This window comes from Bufo gargarizans, chromosome 3 (assembly GCF_014858855.1).
Source record: "Bufo gargarizans isolate SCDJY-AF-19 chromosome 3, ASM1485885v1, whole genome shotgun sequence".
Lineage (NCBI taxonomy): Eukaryota > Metazoa > Chordata > Amphibia > Anura > Bufonidae > Bufo > Bufo gargarizans.
In genome coordinates, this window is record NC_058082.1 from 260,179,992 (window position 1) to 260,200,201 (window position 20,210).

Below are 20,210 nucleotides of genomic sequence, written 5' to 3' on the forward strand. Positions count from 1 at the left end.
ACCTCCCCAGGAGCCATTTTCTACAGTTTCTAAAGAGAGAGACAGCAGTGTCATTGCTGTGCTCTGTGCTTTCCACACTACATTAGATATATAGATAATATACAGTACAGACTAAAAGTTTTCTTTATTTTCATGACTATGAAAATTGTAGATTCACACTGAAGGCATCAAAACTTTAAATTAACACATGTGGAATTATATACATAACAAAAAAGTGTGAAACAACTGAAAATATGTCATATTCTAGGTTCTTCAAAGTAGCCACCTTTTGCTTTGATTACTGCTTTGCACACTCTTGGCATTCTCTTGATGAGCTTCAAGAGGTAGTCACCTGAAATGGTTTTCACTTCACAGGTGTGCCCTGTCAGGTTTAATAAGTGGGATTTCTTGCCTTATAAATGGGGTTGGGACCATCAGTTGCGTTGTGGAGAAGTCAGGTGGATACACAGCTGATAGTCCTACTGAATAGACTGTTAGAATTTGCATTATGGCAAGAAAAAAGCAGCTAAGTAAAGAAAAACGAGTGGCCATCATTACTTTAAGAAATGAAGGTCAGTCAGTCCTAAAAATTGGGAAAACTTTGAAAGTGATCCCAAGTGCAGTCACAAAAACCATCAAACGCTACAAAGAAACTGTCTCACATGCGGACCGCCCCAGGAAAGGAAGACCAAGAGTCACCTCTGCTGCGGAGGATAATTTCATCCGAATCACCAGCCTCAGAAATCGCAGGTTAACAGCAGCTCAGATTAGAGACCAGGTCAATGCCACACAGAGTTCTAGCAGCAGACACATCTCTAGAACAACTGTTAAGAGGAGACTGTGTGAATCAGGCCTTCATGGTAGAATATCTGCTAGGAAACCACTGCCAAGGACAGGCAACAAGCAGAAGAGACTTGTTTGGGCTAAAGAACACAAGGAATGGACATTAGACCTGTGGAAATCTTTGCTTTGGTCTGATGAGTCCAAATTTGAGATCTTTGGTTCCAACTACCGCGTCTTTGTGCGACGCAGAAAAGGTGAACGGATGGACTCTACATGCCTGGTTCCCCCCGTGAAGCATGGAGGAGGAGGTGTGGGGGTGCTTTGCTGGTGACACTGTTGGGGATTTATTCAAAATTGAAGGCATACTGAACCAGCATGGCTACCACAGCATCTTGCAGCGGCATGCTATTCCATCCGGTTTGCGTTTAGTTGGACCATCATTTATTTTTCAACAGGACAATGACCCCAAAAAAACCTCCAGGCTGTGTAAGGGCTATTTGACCATGAAGGAGAGTGATGGGGTGTTACGCCAGATGACCTGGCCTCCAGAGTCACCGGACCTGAACCCAATCGAGATGGTTTGGGGTGAGCTGGACCGCAGAGTGAAGGCAAAAGGGCCAACAAGTGCTAAGCATCTCTGGGAACTCCTTCAAGACTGTTGGAAGACCATTTCAGGTGACTACCTCTTGAAGCTCATCAAGAGAATGCCAAGAGTGTACAAAGCAGTAATCAAAGCAAAAGGTGGCTACTTTGAAGAACCTAGAATATGACATATTTTCAGTTGTTTCACACTTTTTTGTTATGTATATAATTCCACATGTGTTAATTCATAGTTTTGATGCCCTCAGTGTGAATCTACAATTTTCATAGTCATGAAAATAAAGAAAAATTTTTGAATGAGAAGATGTGTCCAAACTTTTGGTCTGTACTGTGTATATATATATATATATATATATATATATATATATTTATTATCATAGAGATAGTTAGTGGGAGATAGTCAGTGTAGGTCATATCCTGATATAGTGTAGCTGTTGAAGTGCAGTGTGTTAGGTAGTGTGATAGGTTCTGCTGTCTATACATACATGCAGACCTGCTAAAATGTGACGTTTCACGTATTGCGCCAAAATATTCGCATCATTAGTGCCGATTAGCGCAATCGTGAATATATTGGAGCACTGTAACTGCATATAAAGCCATTTTTAATGTTCTCTAGTGCCATCCATTTTCTCCAGTCTCAGGAAACTTTTAGCAGCTTGGAAAATGTAGCAAAAGTGACCCACGCTTGTATTTTGCGCGCATTATGCGTGAAATATCGCAAATTCGAATATAGCCCCTGCCACTCATCACTAGTGGCAAAGCAGTAAGGGAGTGGCTGGCCACAGAAATGAGTAGAGCTTGGGTGCGACAAGTGCAATCGTGATGCCCCTATTGCACTAAAGACTTAAAGGGAACCTGTCATCAACTTTATGCTGACTGTAATGAGGACAGTATAAAGTAGTGACAGAAATGCTGATTTCAGCGGTGTGTCACACATCAGCTAAAAGTAAGTGGTTGCTGAGAACCAGCATCATAATCATTGCAGCCCAGGCCTTGAGAAGAGTCACATCTACCTGAGAAGAGTCACATCTACCTGAGAAGAGTCATGGTTATTATAATCTCCTGCTCTCGCCCATCTGCTGATGATTGGCAGTTTACTCCTAGACAGAAAGGGAGAAACTAGATAGAAGCCTGTCAGCCATCAGCAGGAGGGCAGGAATTAATGAATAACCAGGACTCTTCTCAGGTGGCCGTTACTCTTTTCAAGGCCCGGTTTGCAATGATTATGATCCCGGTTCTCAGCAACCACTTACTTTTAGCTGATGTGTGACACATTGCTGAAATCAGCATTTCTGTCAGTACTTAGACTGCCCTCAGTACAGTCAGCATAAAGTTGATGACAGGTTCCCTTTAAAGAGGACCTTTCACTATTTTAAAAACTTAAAACTAACTTTATCAGTGGGCAGAGCGGCGCCCAGGGGTCCCCCTGCACTTACTAGTATGTCTGGGCGCCGCTCCGTTCGCCCGGTATAGGCTCCGGTGTCTGCAGCATCTTCTTTTGTACTGGGCAGAGTTTTTGTATTAGGGTTGTCCCTTGCTGCAGCGCTGGCCAATCGTAGCGCACAGCTCATAGCCTGGGAGTCCCAGACATACTAGTAAGTGCAGGGGGACCCCTGGGCGCCGCTCTGCCCACTGATAAAGTTAGTTTTAAGTTTTTAAAGTAGTGAAAGGTCCTCTAATATAAAAAAAGAATAAAAAGTATAAATAACTCGAGAACAGAGTCTCAGATCAACAAAAGAAAAACAGTGTTTTAATCAGGTGAACCTCAGTTGTGTGTCTATACAAACAGCTGGATAGGGAGGTCGCTGGAGACAGATTCCTTTTAAGCTAAATTCTTAGGAAACAGATAACCGTTTAGTTTAGGCTACCTTCACACTTGCGGTAGCCTTTCCCGGCAGGCTGTTCCGTCAGGGGAACAGTCTGCCGGATCTGTGCTACCGCAAGTCCACTGTGCAGCCAAAAGTCTTCTCTGGCCCCATTCACTATAATGGGGCGGGCCAGAGATACAGCCACAGCACGGGAAACATGCCGAGAGGCGGCCGGACAAAAACCGCAGCGTACTGTAGTTTTATTTCGGCCACCTCTTGGCATGTTTGCCGTGCTACGGTGGCACGGTAGACTTGCGGTAGCACGGATCCGGCAGGCTGTTCCCCTGCCGGAACAGCCGGTCGGAAAAGGCTACCGCAAGTGTCAAAGTAGCCTTTATTGAGTGTTTTTTGAGCTGTCAGGGAATTAGATACAACGGCTCCAGATCAGCAGTGACAGACTTTACTGCAGATGCAGTGAGACTGAATGCTGTAAAATACAAATTTTTGGAAAAAAAAAAGTAATAGACTATTTTAGAAAAATGATTTTTAGCGCCAGATAAGTAGAATACAATAACAAAAACCTCTTCCCGACTGCCCACTGTGTATATACATCCTATCTGCACATGCCCCGTGCAGATAGCACGTATATACACGTGCAGGCAGCGCTTTAATCCCAGCGCTAATCAGGGCTGGGATTAAAGCTCCTGCTCCTGCAATCTAGCAGGGGCAGGTGGGGTCCTGGCTGACAGACACAGCAGGGACCCTGAGGAGAGGAGCGGTTTATTATTGCTTCTGCCTTCTCCTGCGCCGAGAGCGGTGAACTAGCGCATGGTGGAGGGAGCAGGAAGCACTTCCTCTGTTAGCCTGTGTGTCATGCCATACAGTGGAAACAGTGAAAAAAAAAAAAGTCAGTGTCCTCCAGAGGTATTTTAATGACCTCCTGGGGGACATATTATGTGCCAAACTAAAATAAAAATAAGTAATACTAATAAAAAATGTAAAAAGAATTTAAAATGCAGTCGCTAACAGAACCTATCACCATAGTCGTCCCGTTCTCTCAAACCTATACATGTTATATATGAAAACGATGATCGCAAAATAGGGAACCTATTGCAATAATTCGTTTTTGTGTCAGTTTTAATATTTAAAAAAAGAAAAAGCTATAATAAAAAAAAACACTTTTTAATAATAATTAGCGGTTTTCCACCAAATTAAACCTAAAAAAGTTTTAAAAAAAACTAAAAAAGCATTCTAATAAAAAGTCCAAGTGTCAATAAAAAAACACTAAGATTATTTAGGTAGTCAAACATATACGGTAAAAAAGGTACGGTCATTAAACCACCACGTGCACAAAATCACAAAAAGTTGCCCGGTCATGGAAGGGTTAAAGTATAATTTTTCCTTTAACCATATTTCACAGTTTGAATATACATATAATGTTAGAGGCTGTCCGGTTTTTATGTGCTCCTAACACCCCTCATCATGCATACATATGCACCCAATATCATTTTTCATGTCTGAGCTTTCCTTCCTTCTGGAAGACATCACATTATCCTGGCAGATCTGTTTACTTTCTTCCCTTCTTGTTTTGTTGAATACATAACTTTATTGGTACACAAGCCTGGCTGCACTGCACAGTGATGAGTCACAGACTGGTCACGCCCCCCACTCTGCTATGCCTGCAGCAGCTACACCTACTATAACTTCTGTGTCCATCTTTTTGCACACAGACATGAATCTACTTCTCACTCAGTGTCTAAATCCCATCACTGACCATCTACAGGCTCTTCTCTCACCATGTCCAGAGTGTAATAAACAGCTGGAAGCAGCAAACACACCCAAACAGATCTGTATCTAATCCTATCCTGTGTGATACAGCCTGCTGAGCTGTGTATCTAAACTCATCACTGACTGTCCACAGGCTCTTCTCTCACCATGTCCAGAGTGTAATAAACAGCTGGAAGCAGCAAACACACCCAAACACATCTGTATATAATCCTATCCTGTGTGATACAGCCTGCTGAGCTGTGTATCTAAACTCATCACTGACTGTCCACGGGCTCTTCCCTCACCATCTCCAGAGTGTGATAAACAGCTGGAATCAGCAAGCACATCCAAACACATCTGTATCTAATTCTATCCTGTGTGATACAGCCTGCTGAGCTGTGTATCTAAACTCATCACTGACTGTCCACGGGCTCTTCCCTCACCATCTCCAGAGTGTGATAAACAGCTGGAAGCAGCAAGCACATCCAAACACATCTGTATCTAATTCTATCCTGTGTGATACAGCCTGCTGAGCTGTGTATCTAAACTCATCACTGACTGTCCACGGGCTCTTCCCTCACCATCTCCAGAGTGTGATAAACAGCTGGAAGCAGCAAGCACATCCAAACACATCTGTATCTAATTCTATCCTGTGTGATACAGCCTGCTGAGCTGTGTATCTAATCCAGTCACTGACCGTCCACAGGCTCTTCCCTCACCATCTCCAGAGTGTGATAAACAGCTGGAATCAGCAAGCACAAAAACACATCTGTATCTAATCCAATCCTGTGTGATACAGCCTGCTGAGCTGTGTATCTAAACGCATCACTGACCATCCACGGGCTTTTCCCTCACCATCTCCAGAGTGTGATAAACTGTTGGAATCGGCAAACACGTCCAAACACATACAGTCCTGATCAAAAGTTTAAGACCACTTGAAAAATGGCAAAAAAATCATATTTAGCATGGCTGGATGTTAACAAGGTTCCAAGTAGAGCTTCAACATGCAACAAGAAGAAATTGAGTGAGAAAACATTTTTTGAGCATTCAATTTAATGAAAACAACGAATAAACTGAAGCAGGCTGTTTTTCAGCTGATCAAAAGTTTAGGACCACACCTCCAAAAAAAAAAAAATAAACCCCCCCAAAACAGAAATCCAACTTCCAAACATGAACACAGTAATGAGTAGCTCCGCCGTTATTGTGTATCACTTCAAAAATTTGTTTCGGCATGCTTGATGCAAGCGTTTCCATGAGGTGAGTGGGAAAATTTCTCCAAGTGGTGAAGACGGCCGCACAAAAACCATCTACTGTCTGGAACGGTTGTCCATTTTTGTAAACTTCCCTTGCCATCCATTCCCAAAGGTTCTCAACTGGATTTAGATCAGAGGAACACGCAGGATGGGCCAAAAGAGTGATGTTATTCTCCTGGAAGAAGTCCTTGTCCTGCGGGCATTGTGTACTGTAGCGTTGTCCTGTTGAAAAACCCAGTCGTTACCACACAGACGAGGGCCCTCAGTCATGAGGAATGCTCTCTGCAACATCTGGACATAGCCAGCGGCAGTTTGACGCCCCTGCACTTCCTGAAGCTCCATTGTTCCACTGAAGGAAAAAGCACCCCAGACCATTATGGCGCCCCCTCCACTGTGGCACGTAGAAAACATCTCAGGTAGGATCTGCTTGTCATGCCAGTAACGTTGGAAACCATCAAGGTTACATTTTTTTCTCATCAGAGAATAAAACTTTCTTCCACCTTTGAATGTCCCATGTTTGGTGCTCTCTTGCAAAGTCCAAATGAGCAGTTCTGTGGCGTTCAAGGAGACTAGGTCTTTGAAGACGTTTTTAGTTTTTGAAGCCCTTCGGTCTCAGATGCCGTCTGATGGTTATGGGCTGCAGTCAGCACCAGTAAGGGCCTTAATTTGGGTCGAGGATCGTCCAGTGTCTTGACGGACAGCCAACTGGATCCTCTGGCTCAGTGATGATGACATTTTTTTGGGTCTTCCACTTAACTTTTTTGTTCCATAACCCTCAGGATCATTTAGGAAATTCCAAATGACTGTCTTACTGCGTCCCACCTCAGCAGTGATGGCGCGCTGTGAGAGACCCTGCTTATGCAGTTCAACAACCCGACCACATTCAAAAAGGGAGAGTTTTTTTGCCTTTGCCATCACAACGTGTGACTACCGGACAGAAAATGACAATGAATCCACATCTTTGCACAGATTTGGCCTTTTAAAGGCAGGTGGTCCTAAAATTTGGATCAGCTGAAAAACAGCCTGTTTCAGTTTAATCGTTATTTTCAATTAATTGAATGCTCAAAAAATGTTTGGTCTCAGTCATTTCTTCTTGTTGCATGTTAAAGCTCTACTTGGAACCTTGTTAAGATCCAACAATGTAAAATATGTGTTTTTTTTTGCCATTTTTCAAGTGGTCTTAAACTTTTGATCAGGACTGTATGTATCTAATCCTAACATGTATGTGTGTCTGATACAGAGCCTGTTGTGTGCGATACTTCCTGCTGAGCTGTGTATCTAAAAGCTTATGCACACAACCGTATCCATTTTGTGATCCACATTTTTTGCACTCCCATTGAGTTATATGAACTTGAGGACCTAATTTTGAGGACCAGAATAGGACATGTTCTGTCTTTACTGGAACTGACATACGGATGTAGAAAACACACTGATGACATCTATGTGCTTTCCACATCCGTATGTCAGTTCTGCAAAATATAGAACATGCCCTATTCTGGTCCTCATAATGCAGATCTAAAACCCATAGAACTCAATGGGACTGCAAACAAATGTCTAAATCGCACATGGACAGTAACCATATTTAGTGGATCCGCGACTTGCAGAACGCAAAACGCATATGGTTCTGTGCATGAGCCCTATTGCTTATACTGAGCACCCATAACAGTGACAACCACAATGCCCCCTTTGCCATCCACAATGCCCCTCATGTGCCCCCTTTGCTATTCACAGTGCCCGTCATGTGCTACTTTGCCATCCACAATGCCCCCATGTGCCCCCTTTGCCATCCACAGTGCCCCTCATGTGCTCCTTTGCCATCCACAGTGCCCCTCATGTGCTTTTTTGCCATCCACAATGCCCCTCATGTGCCCCCATTGCCATTCACAGTGCTTCTTGCGTGTTACTTTGCGTACATTGTGCGTACGGCGCCTGCATTGGAGGAAAAAGACGGAGGCCGGCGCTGCAACTTGCAGGAGGCGCTGACGTCATTAGTGACGATCCGTCTCCTGCTCAAGGCAGGAAGAGACGACCGGAAGACAGGGAGACCGACTTCTCCAGGAAGAACAGAAAATCCAGCTGGACGAACCATGTGACAAGGAGGAAGATCTCGGGAACGGCAACACTGTGGAAGGTAAGTTTTTCACCAATAATCTTTAATCCACAGGTTAGCATTAAAGAGCAAAAAACTGTTTTTGGCTGGAGAACCCCTTTAAGCAACTTTGAAAGTGCTTTTTACTGTTTCGGACTTACTCTTTTTTGTTTGCCATTGCCCTTGGTGCAGTTTAAATTGTCATGTTAGGCTGAGTTCACATTGCCATTTAGCTTTCCGTTCTTCTGATTCATCAGAAGAACAGAAAAATAAAAAAGGAAAGTTATTTTGAGAATCGGTTATGCTCAGTTAGCATCCGTTTGCACTAAAAATAACTGATCTGTCTTTTTTTTAAGGATCAGTTATGATCAGTTAGTGTCACCTCCATTAAAGATCAGTTATTTTTGACAGGAGAAGTACTCCATGCAGATCATAACAGATGCTCAAAATAAAAGATCAGTTTTTTTCTGTTCTTCTGACGTTCACAGCAGGTGTTTTTTTTGAATAATCCAAGAAACAGAGCACATGATTTATTACGTCCTGTCCTCACTCCAACAGTCTCTTCATGCTGTGCCCTGAGAACTCCATGCTACATTCACCCTGAGCCCCAGCTCCAAGCTGAACTCAGCACACCGCTTGGACTTCTCAGGATGCGTTAGTATTCTATGGCCACTGCCTGGATGTGAGCTTCAGCCCTGGAGTCTGACCTCTCTGGATAATGCATAATGGAGTGGGACGGAGGATAACATTGATGACTATTACGCCCATCATGCAGACAACCTACAGCACATTGGTTCCCACAGAGCTCTTACCACATTTTTGCTTTCCTGTCCCTTCTCTACACAAGGTTCCACCACTCTGTGTTCCTTGCCTCCTATTATCCCTCTTAGACACCCTGCCAAATTCTGTTCTCCCCTTCTACACAGGACCCCATTTCTTGTCTCCTATTATTCACACAGAACCCCTGCTATACAGTGTTCCCACCCCTACACAGTAACCAGCCACTTTGTGACCCCCCCATTATCCATACAGAGCCACATTCTGTTCCCCCCATACATATGGCTCTACCTCCAATTAGCTCCTAGTAGACCCTCAACTGGGCTCCTGTCCTCACTATCCAAAGTATGTTCTAGCTCCAGCCCCATTCAGTAAGGTGCCCAAAGCACTGGTGTGCAGGGAAAGCCAGTCACCAGTACAGCCAGTTATTGTATGAATGAGCCTTCCCTGGCATTTCCAGTGCATAAAGCCAGGACCAAGAGGTGAAGAGTAGCGGAGACTGCTCCAATGTTGGAATGACAACAGGAGGGGATTGTTAGAGTTAAACCTAACTACCAGAAGACCCCTTGAAAGGTTGTGATGTCAATAGGATAATATACTCTGCATATGTGCGATTTTAAACATTGTAAATGAAAAACTTAAAAGAAGCCCTTTGTATGAAAAATATATTTTCATAATCAAAGTTAAAGAAACATTAAATTATGCAATGGTGACCAGAATTACAATCAATGAGTGGTCATTTACTACAGAGCAGTAAATCTTTGATAGTGCTCAGCAGGTCAGTCAAAAGAAAATAAAGTCCATACATATTTAAAGTCCTTTAATTTTTGGGGAAGTATTTCTGGTTTAACTTCCTCTTATCTGATCTGTAAGTTACATCAGAACGTACCTTCCCACTGAACCCGTGGCCAGAATCCGTGAGAGTCTCAGGTGCCATGAAGGCTGGAGTCCCAGCAGTGCTTGACAGGAGAGCATCATTGCCTTCAAACTGATTGCTTACTCCAAAGTCAGCTATTTTAATATGGCCATCATCTCCAAGAAGTAAATTTGATGGTTTTATATCTCGATGAATAATCTTCTGGTAATGCACTAAAAATAAAGCAGAAGATATCCTAATTAAGGATGTAAGGCACTAAGAATTATGTCAGTATATTATAAGTTGTGCGGAATACACTACAGGTGAAACTCCAAAAATTAGAATATCGTGCAAAAGTCTATTTATTTCAGTAATGCAACTTAAAAGGAATTGCATTAATGCAACTTAAAATTTGTTTTTTTGTGAAAAGGTTCAATATTCTAGGCTCAAAGTGTCACACTCTAGTCAGCTAATTAATCCATACCCCCTGAGCAAAGGGAACCTGAGATTGTTACTTTGGGGTTTCATAAACTGTAAGCCATAATCATCCAAATTATAACAAATAAAGGCTTGAAATATCTCGCTTTGCATGTAATGAGTCTATCTTATATGTTAGTTTCACCTTTTAAGTTACATTACTGAAATAAATGAACTTTTCACGATATTCTATTTTTTCCAGTTTCACCTGTCTATCCTATTGTGCTGCCCAGGACCCCAAACCAGTCCATTGTAACAATGATTTAAACTATTAAATTGCACTTTCTTCACTGAATTAAGGCATAAGGAAATAATAATAATACATATCAAAAACCTTAAAGGGGTTGTCTCCGTTCGGCAAATGGGATTTATCATGTAGAGAAAGCCACTTACTAATGTATTGTTATTATCCATATTGCTTCCTTTGCTGGCTGGATTTATTTTTCCATCACATTATACACTTCTCATTTCTGTGGTTACGACCACCCTTCAATCCAGCAGCAGTGGTCATGCTTGCAAGAACTGCCACTGATGCTGAATTGCAGGGTGGTTGTAACCATGGAAACCATGCACATCACCAAAAGAACACCATACCCACAGTGAAGCATGGTGGTGGCAGCATCATGCTTTGGAGCTGTTTTTCTTCAGCTGGAACTGGGGCCTTAGGTAAGCTAGAGGGAATTATGACAGTTCCAAATACCAGTCAATATTGGCACAAAACCTTCAGGCTTCTGCTAGAAAGCTGAACATGAAGAGGAACTTCATATTTCAGCATGACAACGACCCAAAGCATACATCCAAATAAACAAAGGAATGGCTTCACCAGAAGAAGATTCAAATTTTGGAATGGCCCAGCCAGAGCCCAGACCTGAATACGATTGAACATCTGTGGAGTGATCTGAAGAGGGCTGTGCACAGGAGATGCCCTCGCAATATGACAGATTTGGAGTGTTTTTGCAAAGAAGAGTGGGCAAATCTTGCCAAGTCAAAATGTGCCATGCTGATAGTCTCATACCCAAAAAGACTGAGTGCTGTAATAAAATCAAAAGGTGCTTCAACAAAGTATTAGTTTAGGGGTGTACACACTTAAGCAACCATATTATTTTATTTTTATATTTTTTCTTCCCTCTACCTAAAAGATTTCAGTTTGTTTTTCAATTGACTGGTACAGTTTATAGGTCACATTAAAGGTGGAAAATGTTCTGAAATGATTTATCTTTGTCTCTTTTTTTTTTTTACATCACAGAAACCTGACATTTTAACAGGAGTGTGTAGACTTTTTATATCCACTGTATATATATATATTCCACAAAGCTTTGTGTTGCTGCATGTCATCTATAGAATCGATAGAATGCCCCCTTGCTCCCATGCACTCCTTACATTTGTGTCGGTTTCCTCTAGAAACACCAAAATCATACTGATAAATGAATTGGCTTCTTATAAAACTGGGGACATGGAATGATGAGACTGGCGACCATCTTTGGACAGCACTATGGAATATGAGGGGGGGGGGGGGGGGGAAACTAAAAGATTACCAGATCGCATAGATTATAAATATACTTTATTAATAGAATAAATATAATCAATACGTGAAAACAGGTGCAGGAAAAAAGGCGGCATCCACAAGAGGAAGACACAGGGGTGATGATACTCATATTATAATAATCATAAAAGTGCAATAGTATTCAATTGTACAACAAAAGATCCATACTCTGCTTCCTCTGGGATGCCGCCTTTTCCCTGCACCTGTTTTCATGTATTGATTATATTTATTCTATTCATAAAGTGCATTTATATTCTATGCGGTATGGTATTGTTTATTTGGTTTTTACCATAGGCATACTGTTTTACTTCTCTCATGGATATTATATACATGTAACCTTGCATGGTATACACGTGAACAATTGCGGTTATATATTTTTATTGGTTGAGAATAACGAGGGGTTATAGCCCCAAACTCCAAGCCTATTTGCCTAATTAAGCAGTATAACTGTAAGCTCATACTAACGCTCAGAAAAGTATGCAGCGGGTCGGTCATTCCTAGGTGCATGCCTGTCTGCTCTGTGGAAAAAGCTATTATTGTAATTTGTAAAACAGCATCCCCTGTCACAGACATCACCGCACAATGATAATATTCGATAATAAAATGCAGTAAGGGTGAAATAAGAAAACTGCCTCCAAAATGATGCACATGCATAATAATTAGCTGAAATTAGCTTTTTAAGGATCACATCTGTCAAAATGCAAGACTTGCCAGCAGCACTACAATAATAACGGAGGAAAAACAAAACTGGATGCTTGACAATCCGCCAGAAATAGCGAAACTTCATCAGTCTCATATGACAGTAAAACCTCACATTAGATCGCTGGCCTTGTCTAGATATCGGTAGGAAAATGACATGCTATATAGTGACACCAGAAAGGCATTCCCATGTAAATACATCAAGAATACATGTGGGAGAGAAGATGGCAGATAAAGAAGTAATGGCCAGCACAGCCAGCAGTTCGACTATCACAGTACCTACCACATGTGGTGTATCCTGAGGATATGAACAATGCCAAATAATGTGCCCAGGAAATCAATCATCCTGCACAAAACATGTCTAGATAAAAATTACTTACAATTACAGGCCAACTTTTAGGCCTAGTTCACACAATCGTATATTTTTTTTGCGAGTGTAAGGGCCGTTTTTTTGTGTTCCGTATACGGAACCATTCATTTCAACGGTTCCGCATTAAAAACGGAATGTACTCGGTATGCATTCGGTTTCCGTATTTTCGTTCCGTTGAAAGATAGATCATGTCCTATTATTGCCCGCAAATCACGTTCCGTGGCTCCGTTCAAGTCAATGGGTCCGCAGAAAAAAAAAAAAACTGGAAATGCATCCGTATGTCTTCCGTATCCGTTCCGTTTTTGCGGAACCATCTATTGAAAATGGTATGGCCAGCCCAATTGTTTCTATGTATTTACTGTATACTGTATATGCCATACTGAAAAACGGAACGGAAAAACAGAAAGGAAACACAACGGAATTCAAAAACGGAACAAAGGATCCGTGAAAAAACGGACCGCAAAAAACTATAAAAGCCATACGTTCGTGTGAACTAGGCCTTACTGTCAGAAGTGTTCCACTTTCTTGGCATTGTTTCCTCCAAAGATTTGGCGCACCTCATTTAAGACACATTTAGGGTCCATTCACACGTCCGTTGTTTCTTTCCTGATCTGTTCCGTTTTTTGTGGAACAGATCTGGACCCATTCATTTTTTTTCACGACCCATTGAAAATAAATGGGTCCAGATCTGTTCCGCAAAAAACTGAACAGATCAGGAAAGAAACAACGGACGTGTGAATGGACCCTTAGTATTCAGATGGGGCAAAAATAAATACTTTTTCCTACATTTCCTGGTTTTAAACTAGAATGTGTCTTTTGTCTACCTTTAAGATAAATTTAGGAAGTTAAATAAAAGTGGCACAGACTAAACCAATTTAGAGTTGACATACATTTTTAGTCAACAGAATTTTGGCGCATTGGGACATAATTTTGGTGTATACTTAGCCAACAAATAGGTGCTATAAACTAGACAAGACAGTCTAAAGATGCACCAGATGTATCATCCAGCATCAGCCACTATGATAAATTAAGGATATTTTCAGACTGTCTACATTTAGACTGTCTCGGTCTACAAAGTAGACTGAATTAGTAAATGTGAACCTGCATTTTCCAAAAGCTCCATAGTTGGTGGTGGATCACCAAAGTTACGAAGGGGAACTGTTCTCTACATAACTTCGGCGTATCCAGCGTAACTTCTAAATGTAAGACTGTAAGACTTAGATGTCTTACATTTAGACGTTTTTCTACGCCTGGAAATGGTCATTGAGATGGGCCTCTCCCCTTCCCCGTCCACTCTTTTAGACCTGGCGTGAGAAGGGAGAAGTCGCAGATTGCGGCACCTTGTGCGGTTAAGGTTTTGAAAGCAGCACTGCGTGTGAGGGGAATAGAAGAAAACAAGTTGGTAATGACTATGGAACCTCCAACTTTTGGACAATTAAGTACAGATATATGGATTTAAAAGGGTTTTCCACCAATCAGCTGTTTAAGGAGGCACCAGCGCTCCTGTGAGCTCCGCTGCCTTCTCGCAGCTTACCAAGCATAGCGCCATACATTGTATAGGTTGTACTTGGTATTGCACTCAGTCCCATTTACTTGAATGGGGCTGAGCTGCGCCTATGCCATGTGACCGATGAATGTGTCGTCACTGGCCTAGGAAAAGCTGAAAGAAGGTGGCGGTACTACTGCAAGCGCCGGTGCCTTCTCAAACAGCTGATCGGTGGTGGTCCGACATCCATGAGTATAGGTCATCTGTATTAAAATCTCTTAAAACCCCTTTACGCACCATTTGTTTAAGAATAGCCCTAAGTGCATATGACCAAGAGGCACAAGCATGTACAATCACTTGCTATTTCTTCTTAGCTGAAATAATTCAGCTTTTTTTGCAAAAAATTATTTTGCAGCATTTCACAATAGCCCATAGATGACAAAGGCAGGAGTGTTCTTAGAAAACATAAATGGCAAAACATAAAATGGAATTAAGCTGTCAGTCAAGCCGACTGCAGATCTGGAATGATTCACGTTGGCTGGTGTAATAGTTAAATCACATAGGACTGTACATTAACCCCCAATGATTGCAGCAATTACAGCTGCAAATCAATTTCTATGGCAACTGATCATTTTATGGTGCAGAAGGCACTATATTGTGAAATGCCTCCATCTCAGTATTTCAGATGTTCAATACTTGGACAGATCTTTCATAATGACACAACATAGAAGCGGATGCTCCGTAAGCTATACACCAGATACAATTCCCTGCAGCAGGTAGAGCTGCTCATTTTCTTAATTTCAAGGACTGTTTTACATGAGCCATATGGGATGTGTCAGGCCGTTTTTCACCAACGTGTGCTGTCCGCATTTTCTGCACATAGCACACGCACCCATTGATTTTAATGTGTCTGTTCATATATCAGTATTTTTTTACTGCCCGTGGGTCAGTGAAAAAAATCACGGAGACACGCACTACTTTGATTCATCATGCGGAGCAAACCCACCCATTATATTCTATTGGTCCATCAAAAAACACGAACATAGCACCCGTGTTGCGTCCATGTTTGGTCTGTTTTTCACGGACCATTGGTAGGAGATGCTCTGGAACTTTCTGAGCTGAGCAGTATCTGTGGAATACGGAAGACACACAGAGGGCAAAAAACAGACACATGGACCAAATTCTGACATCTTCAAACAGACTGATGTTTTATTGGATGTCAAATGGATTGAAACGTGAATAAAGCCTCGAGGTCTGATGGTTTGAATGTAAGTTGAATCAGTTTTTACTGTGATTGTTGTATTGCAGTTTTTTTGATCAGGATTGCATCAGTTTTACATCTGATTTTCATGCATGTGAAGAAAAAAGGAAGAATAACACACAGCATCTCCTATTGACCATCAATGAAAAATGGACTACATCCGGATGCCATGCGTGTGCTGTCTGTTTTTGCTTTCACTGATCCATTGACTTGAAAGGACAAAACTGAATGTGATTTTACCTGAACGGACAGATAGTCAATGAAAAACAATGCTCACGTGCATATACCAACTGGGTCTAGGTTCAGTCCGGATGCTATCCATTGCAAAGATGGATCGCACCCGGAAGAAAACTTACTTATGTGAAATAGGCCTAAATTTTGGGGAATAATTTAAGCTTTACAGGAAAAAAAGCATAGTTTTGCTATTAATTCATACATAAAGTGAGTATGTCATCAGGAATCTTGCTATTACACCAAGCATAATGCCTGGTAGGGCCCGCAGAGTTTAACGAAATGTAGGATTATGGATCAACACTAGGATTTTAGGTTGGATTTAATAGACTTGTGGCTTTTGCCAACTTTACCAACTATGTGACTTTCTTTCTGCCATGTGTTGTTGTGTTCTCTAGAAAAAGCCTTTTAATTCAATATGTAAATGTATTCTTAAAAGGGGTTCTCCAGGCTGTTCATACTGATGACTTATCCTCAGAATAGGTCATCAATAGCAGAACAGCGGGGGTCTGACACCCGGCAGTCCCGCCGATCGGCTGTTTGAAGAGAAGGCGCGCTCCGTGCCAGCACTGCCTCCTCTACATTGTTTACCTGCTCGCCGTCGCATCCGCAGCGGTGAGCAGGTGTAATTACACCCAAGCCGTCCCATTAATTTCAAATGGGACGGCTCGTTCTTATTCACTATTCCTATTATTCCCTTTAACAGGCACAGCTTAAGGCCATGCACACGAATATGCCGTGTTTTGCAGTCTGCAAAACACGGATGCCGCCAGTGTGCATTACGCAATTTGCGGAACAGAACAGACTGCCCATTATAGAAATGCCTATTCTTGTCTGCCAAACGGGCAAGAATAGGACATGATCTATAATTTTTGCGGGGCCACAGAACGGAGCAATGGATGCAGACAGCACACGGAGTGCCATCCGCATCTTTTGCGTCCCCATTGAAGTGAATGGATCCACATCCGAGCCGCAAAAAATGTGACTCGGATGCGAAACCAAACCACATTCATGTGAATGAGCCCTAACAGGAAGATTACAATGGTTGGCCTAGGAGCCTACAAAAAATCTGAGGCAGCCATGAAGACCGTTGGGCACCCTGCAATTAAGCCACTGTGGGGACAGTGATTAATCCCCTCCCTCTGTCTAACCTCTCAGAAGCAGTGGTCACGGTTGACTCTGCCATCTGAGGGGTTTAATGACCAAGATCAGAATTATTACTGTTCCTGGTCACTGTGGGCAGGTGTCGGCTGTATAACACAGCCAGTGTCCGTTCGTTAAAGGCACACTCCATGCATACCCCCTCATGCATACGATGAAACTATGTCATACTGCTTTAGGGCTCTTTCACACTTGCGTTGTTCTTTTCCGGCATAGAGTTCCGTCGTCGGGGCTCTATGCCGGAAGAATCCTGATCAGTTTTATCCTAATGCGCTCTGACATCATTCTGGAGCGCCCCGGGAGCCGCACGGGCGGTAAGTATACTGCTCCCCCGCTCCCCACTACTACTATGGCAACCAGGACTTTAATAGCGTCCTGGCTGCCATAGTAACACTGTCTTCAAATGCTTTCAGTTCACTTGCGGTGTTACGGATCCGGCGGGCACTTCCGGCAAATGGAGTACACAATGGATCCGGACAACGCAAGTGTGAAAGAGGCCTTAACCACTTCCCATCCAGGCCATTTCCCCCTTCCTGTCACGTTATGTGGTAATAACTTTGGAACACTTTTGCTTATCCAAGCCATTCTGAGATTGTTTTCTCGTGACACATTGTACTTCTTGACAGTGGTAAATTTGAGTCAATATAATAATCCAAAATTTACCCAAAATTTAGAAAAATTAGTAATTTTCAAAATTTCTATTTCTCTGCTTTTAAAAAAGAAAGTGATACCTTATAAAATATGTATTACTTAACATTCCCCTTTATGTTGGCATCATTTTGGAACTGTCATTTTATTTCCTTTAGGACGTTAGAAGGCTTAGAATTGTAGAAGCCATTGTTAAATTATTTAAGAAAATTTCCAAAACCCACTTTTTAAGGACCAGTTCAGGTCTGAAGTCACTTTGTGGGCCTTACATAGTGGAAACCCCCCATAAATGACCCCATTGTAGAAACTACACCCCTAAAGTTACTCAAAACTGATTTTACAAACTTTGTTAACCCTTTCGGTGTTCCACAAGAATTAAAGGAAAATGGAGACGACATTTCAAAATTTCCATTCGGAGATTTTCCATTTTAATCCATTTTTTTCTTTAACACATCGAGGGTTAACAGCCAAACAAAACTCAATATTTATTACCCTGATTCTGCGGTTTGTGCCCTTACATCATTCGTAAACTGATGTAAGGGCACACGGCAGGGCGCAGAAAAAAAGGAGAGGTTTTTGGAAGGCAGATTTACCTGAACTGGTTTTTAGATGCCATATCCCATTTGAAGCCCCCCTGATGCACCCTTACAGTAGAAACTCCCAAAAATGTACCCCATTTTGGAAACTAGGGGATAAGGTGCCAGTTTTATTGGTACTATTTTGGGGTACATATAATTTTTTATTACTCTATATTACGTTTTTTGTGAGGCAAGGTAACCAAAAAATGTCTGTTTTCATTTTTTACAACAGTCATCTGACAAGGTAGATCATGTGCTATTTTTATAGACCAAGTAGTTATGGACACAATGATATCAAATAGGTATACTTTCTTTGCTTGTTTGTTTGTTTCAGTTTTACATAATAAAGCATTTTTGAAAAAAAATAATTATGTTTCTGTATCTCCATTTTCTGAACATCATATTTTTTTTATTTTTTTTGCTGATCGTCTGGTGCAGGGGCTCGTTTTTTGCAGGAAGAGTTGACGTTTTTTATTGGTACCATTTTTGGGTACATATGATTTTTTTGATCATTCATTATTTCACTTTATGTGGCAAGGTGAACAAAAAATTGGTTGTTTTAGCACAGTTTTTATTCATTTATTTATTTATTTTTACAGCGTTCACCTGAGGGGTTAGGTCATGTGACATTTTTATAGAGAAGATAGTTACGGACATGGCAATACCTAGTATGTATACTTTTTCTTATTTATTTAAGTTTTACACAATAATAGCATTTTTTAAACCCCAAAAAATGTTTTAGTGTCTCCATAGTCTGAGAGCCATAGCTTTTTCATTTTTTTGACCGATTGACTTAGTTAGGGTCTCATGTTTTGCAAGATGAGGCAACGGTTTGATTGCTACTATTTTGGGGGGCATACGCCTTTTTGATCACTTAGTGTTGCACTTTATGTGATGTGTGAGGGCTTGCACCTTCATTTTGTATACTGGATTCCATTTAACAAGCTGGTTTATTTAAGGTCCGAATGGAGAATTGCTGAACTGTGTGTACGCGAGACAAACAAAATGTTACTTGTTAGTTCTCAGAACTATGTGTATCTGATGTTCTGGGAGTACAACTGGTTCTAGATACTTCTCAAGGATGAATAACTCAAGGATAAAATAAAGCTTTTTGTAATTAAATGTGCTTGATTTACGAATACCAAAAATGTTATGTTATTATTGTTAATCATGCAATGCTTACGTAAGTGACGAGAGCTGTGTTAGCTTGAGTCCTAGAAACTGGGTATAAAGTATTTCTGTATCCTCTCAAAGTCAAGAGATTATTCTGATACAACTTTGAGTCTGTCGTTTATCTCTTCCAAGTACTCGCACCTTTACCTGATTTGGACCGCAGAAGGTCATAGAGGTAGGGGTTTTGCCCCAACATTTCTTGGTGCCCAACGTGGGGCTCGACCAGTGGACTCCTCCCAACAACTCCGACCGATGAAGGAGAGGGATCTGGACGCACAGATGATCTGAAAACAGTGCTGTTAAGGTAAGAAGCTTATTCTTACAAATCTATCTGTGTCTCCTTTGCCTTTCTGCCTGGGATCGGGACTGTGGGGAAGTATAAAAGGTCTACTTAAGGTCGAGCAATATTTGAGAGGTAAGAACCCCAACTACGTCATTCCTATGATCGCTGCGTATGGATAATATTATTTTTGGAACACCTTTGGGTTTGCACTTGGTATTGCGATACATGTCTTAGTAAGAGTAACATTTTTGGGGCATTGTCAGTCAGAAGGTGCAAGACACCTTACTGAAGAAAGGAAAGAAGCTGTGAAGGACAAAGCTTCCTCAGGGGCCAAAACCTCTCAGGATATTTTTGGGTCTGGTTTCATATTGCAGACCCTGGATAAGGC

General features: G+C 41.7%; 1 protein-coding gene across 2 annotated transcripts in view; it reads right to left on the reverse strand.

The window, feature by feature from the left end:
- The window catches only part of CAMKK1 (calcium/calmodulin dependent protein kinase kinase 1), a 245,382-nt gene that overhangs the window by 31,582 nt on the left and 193,590 nt on the right, over positions 1 to 20,210 (reverse strand). For both annotated transcript variants that reach the window (XM_044285140.1, XM_044285139.1), the window contains exon 10: positions 9,946 to 10,145. In XM_044285140.1, the coding sequence (XP_044141075.1) occupies positions 9,946 to 10,145 (200 nt within the window). The remainder of the gene's footprint in view (positions 1 to 9,945; positions 10,146 to 20,210) is intronic.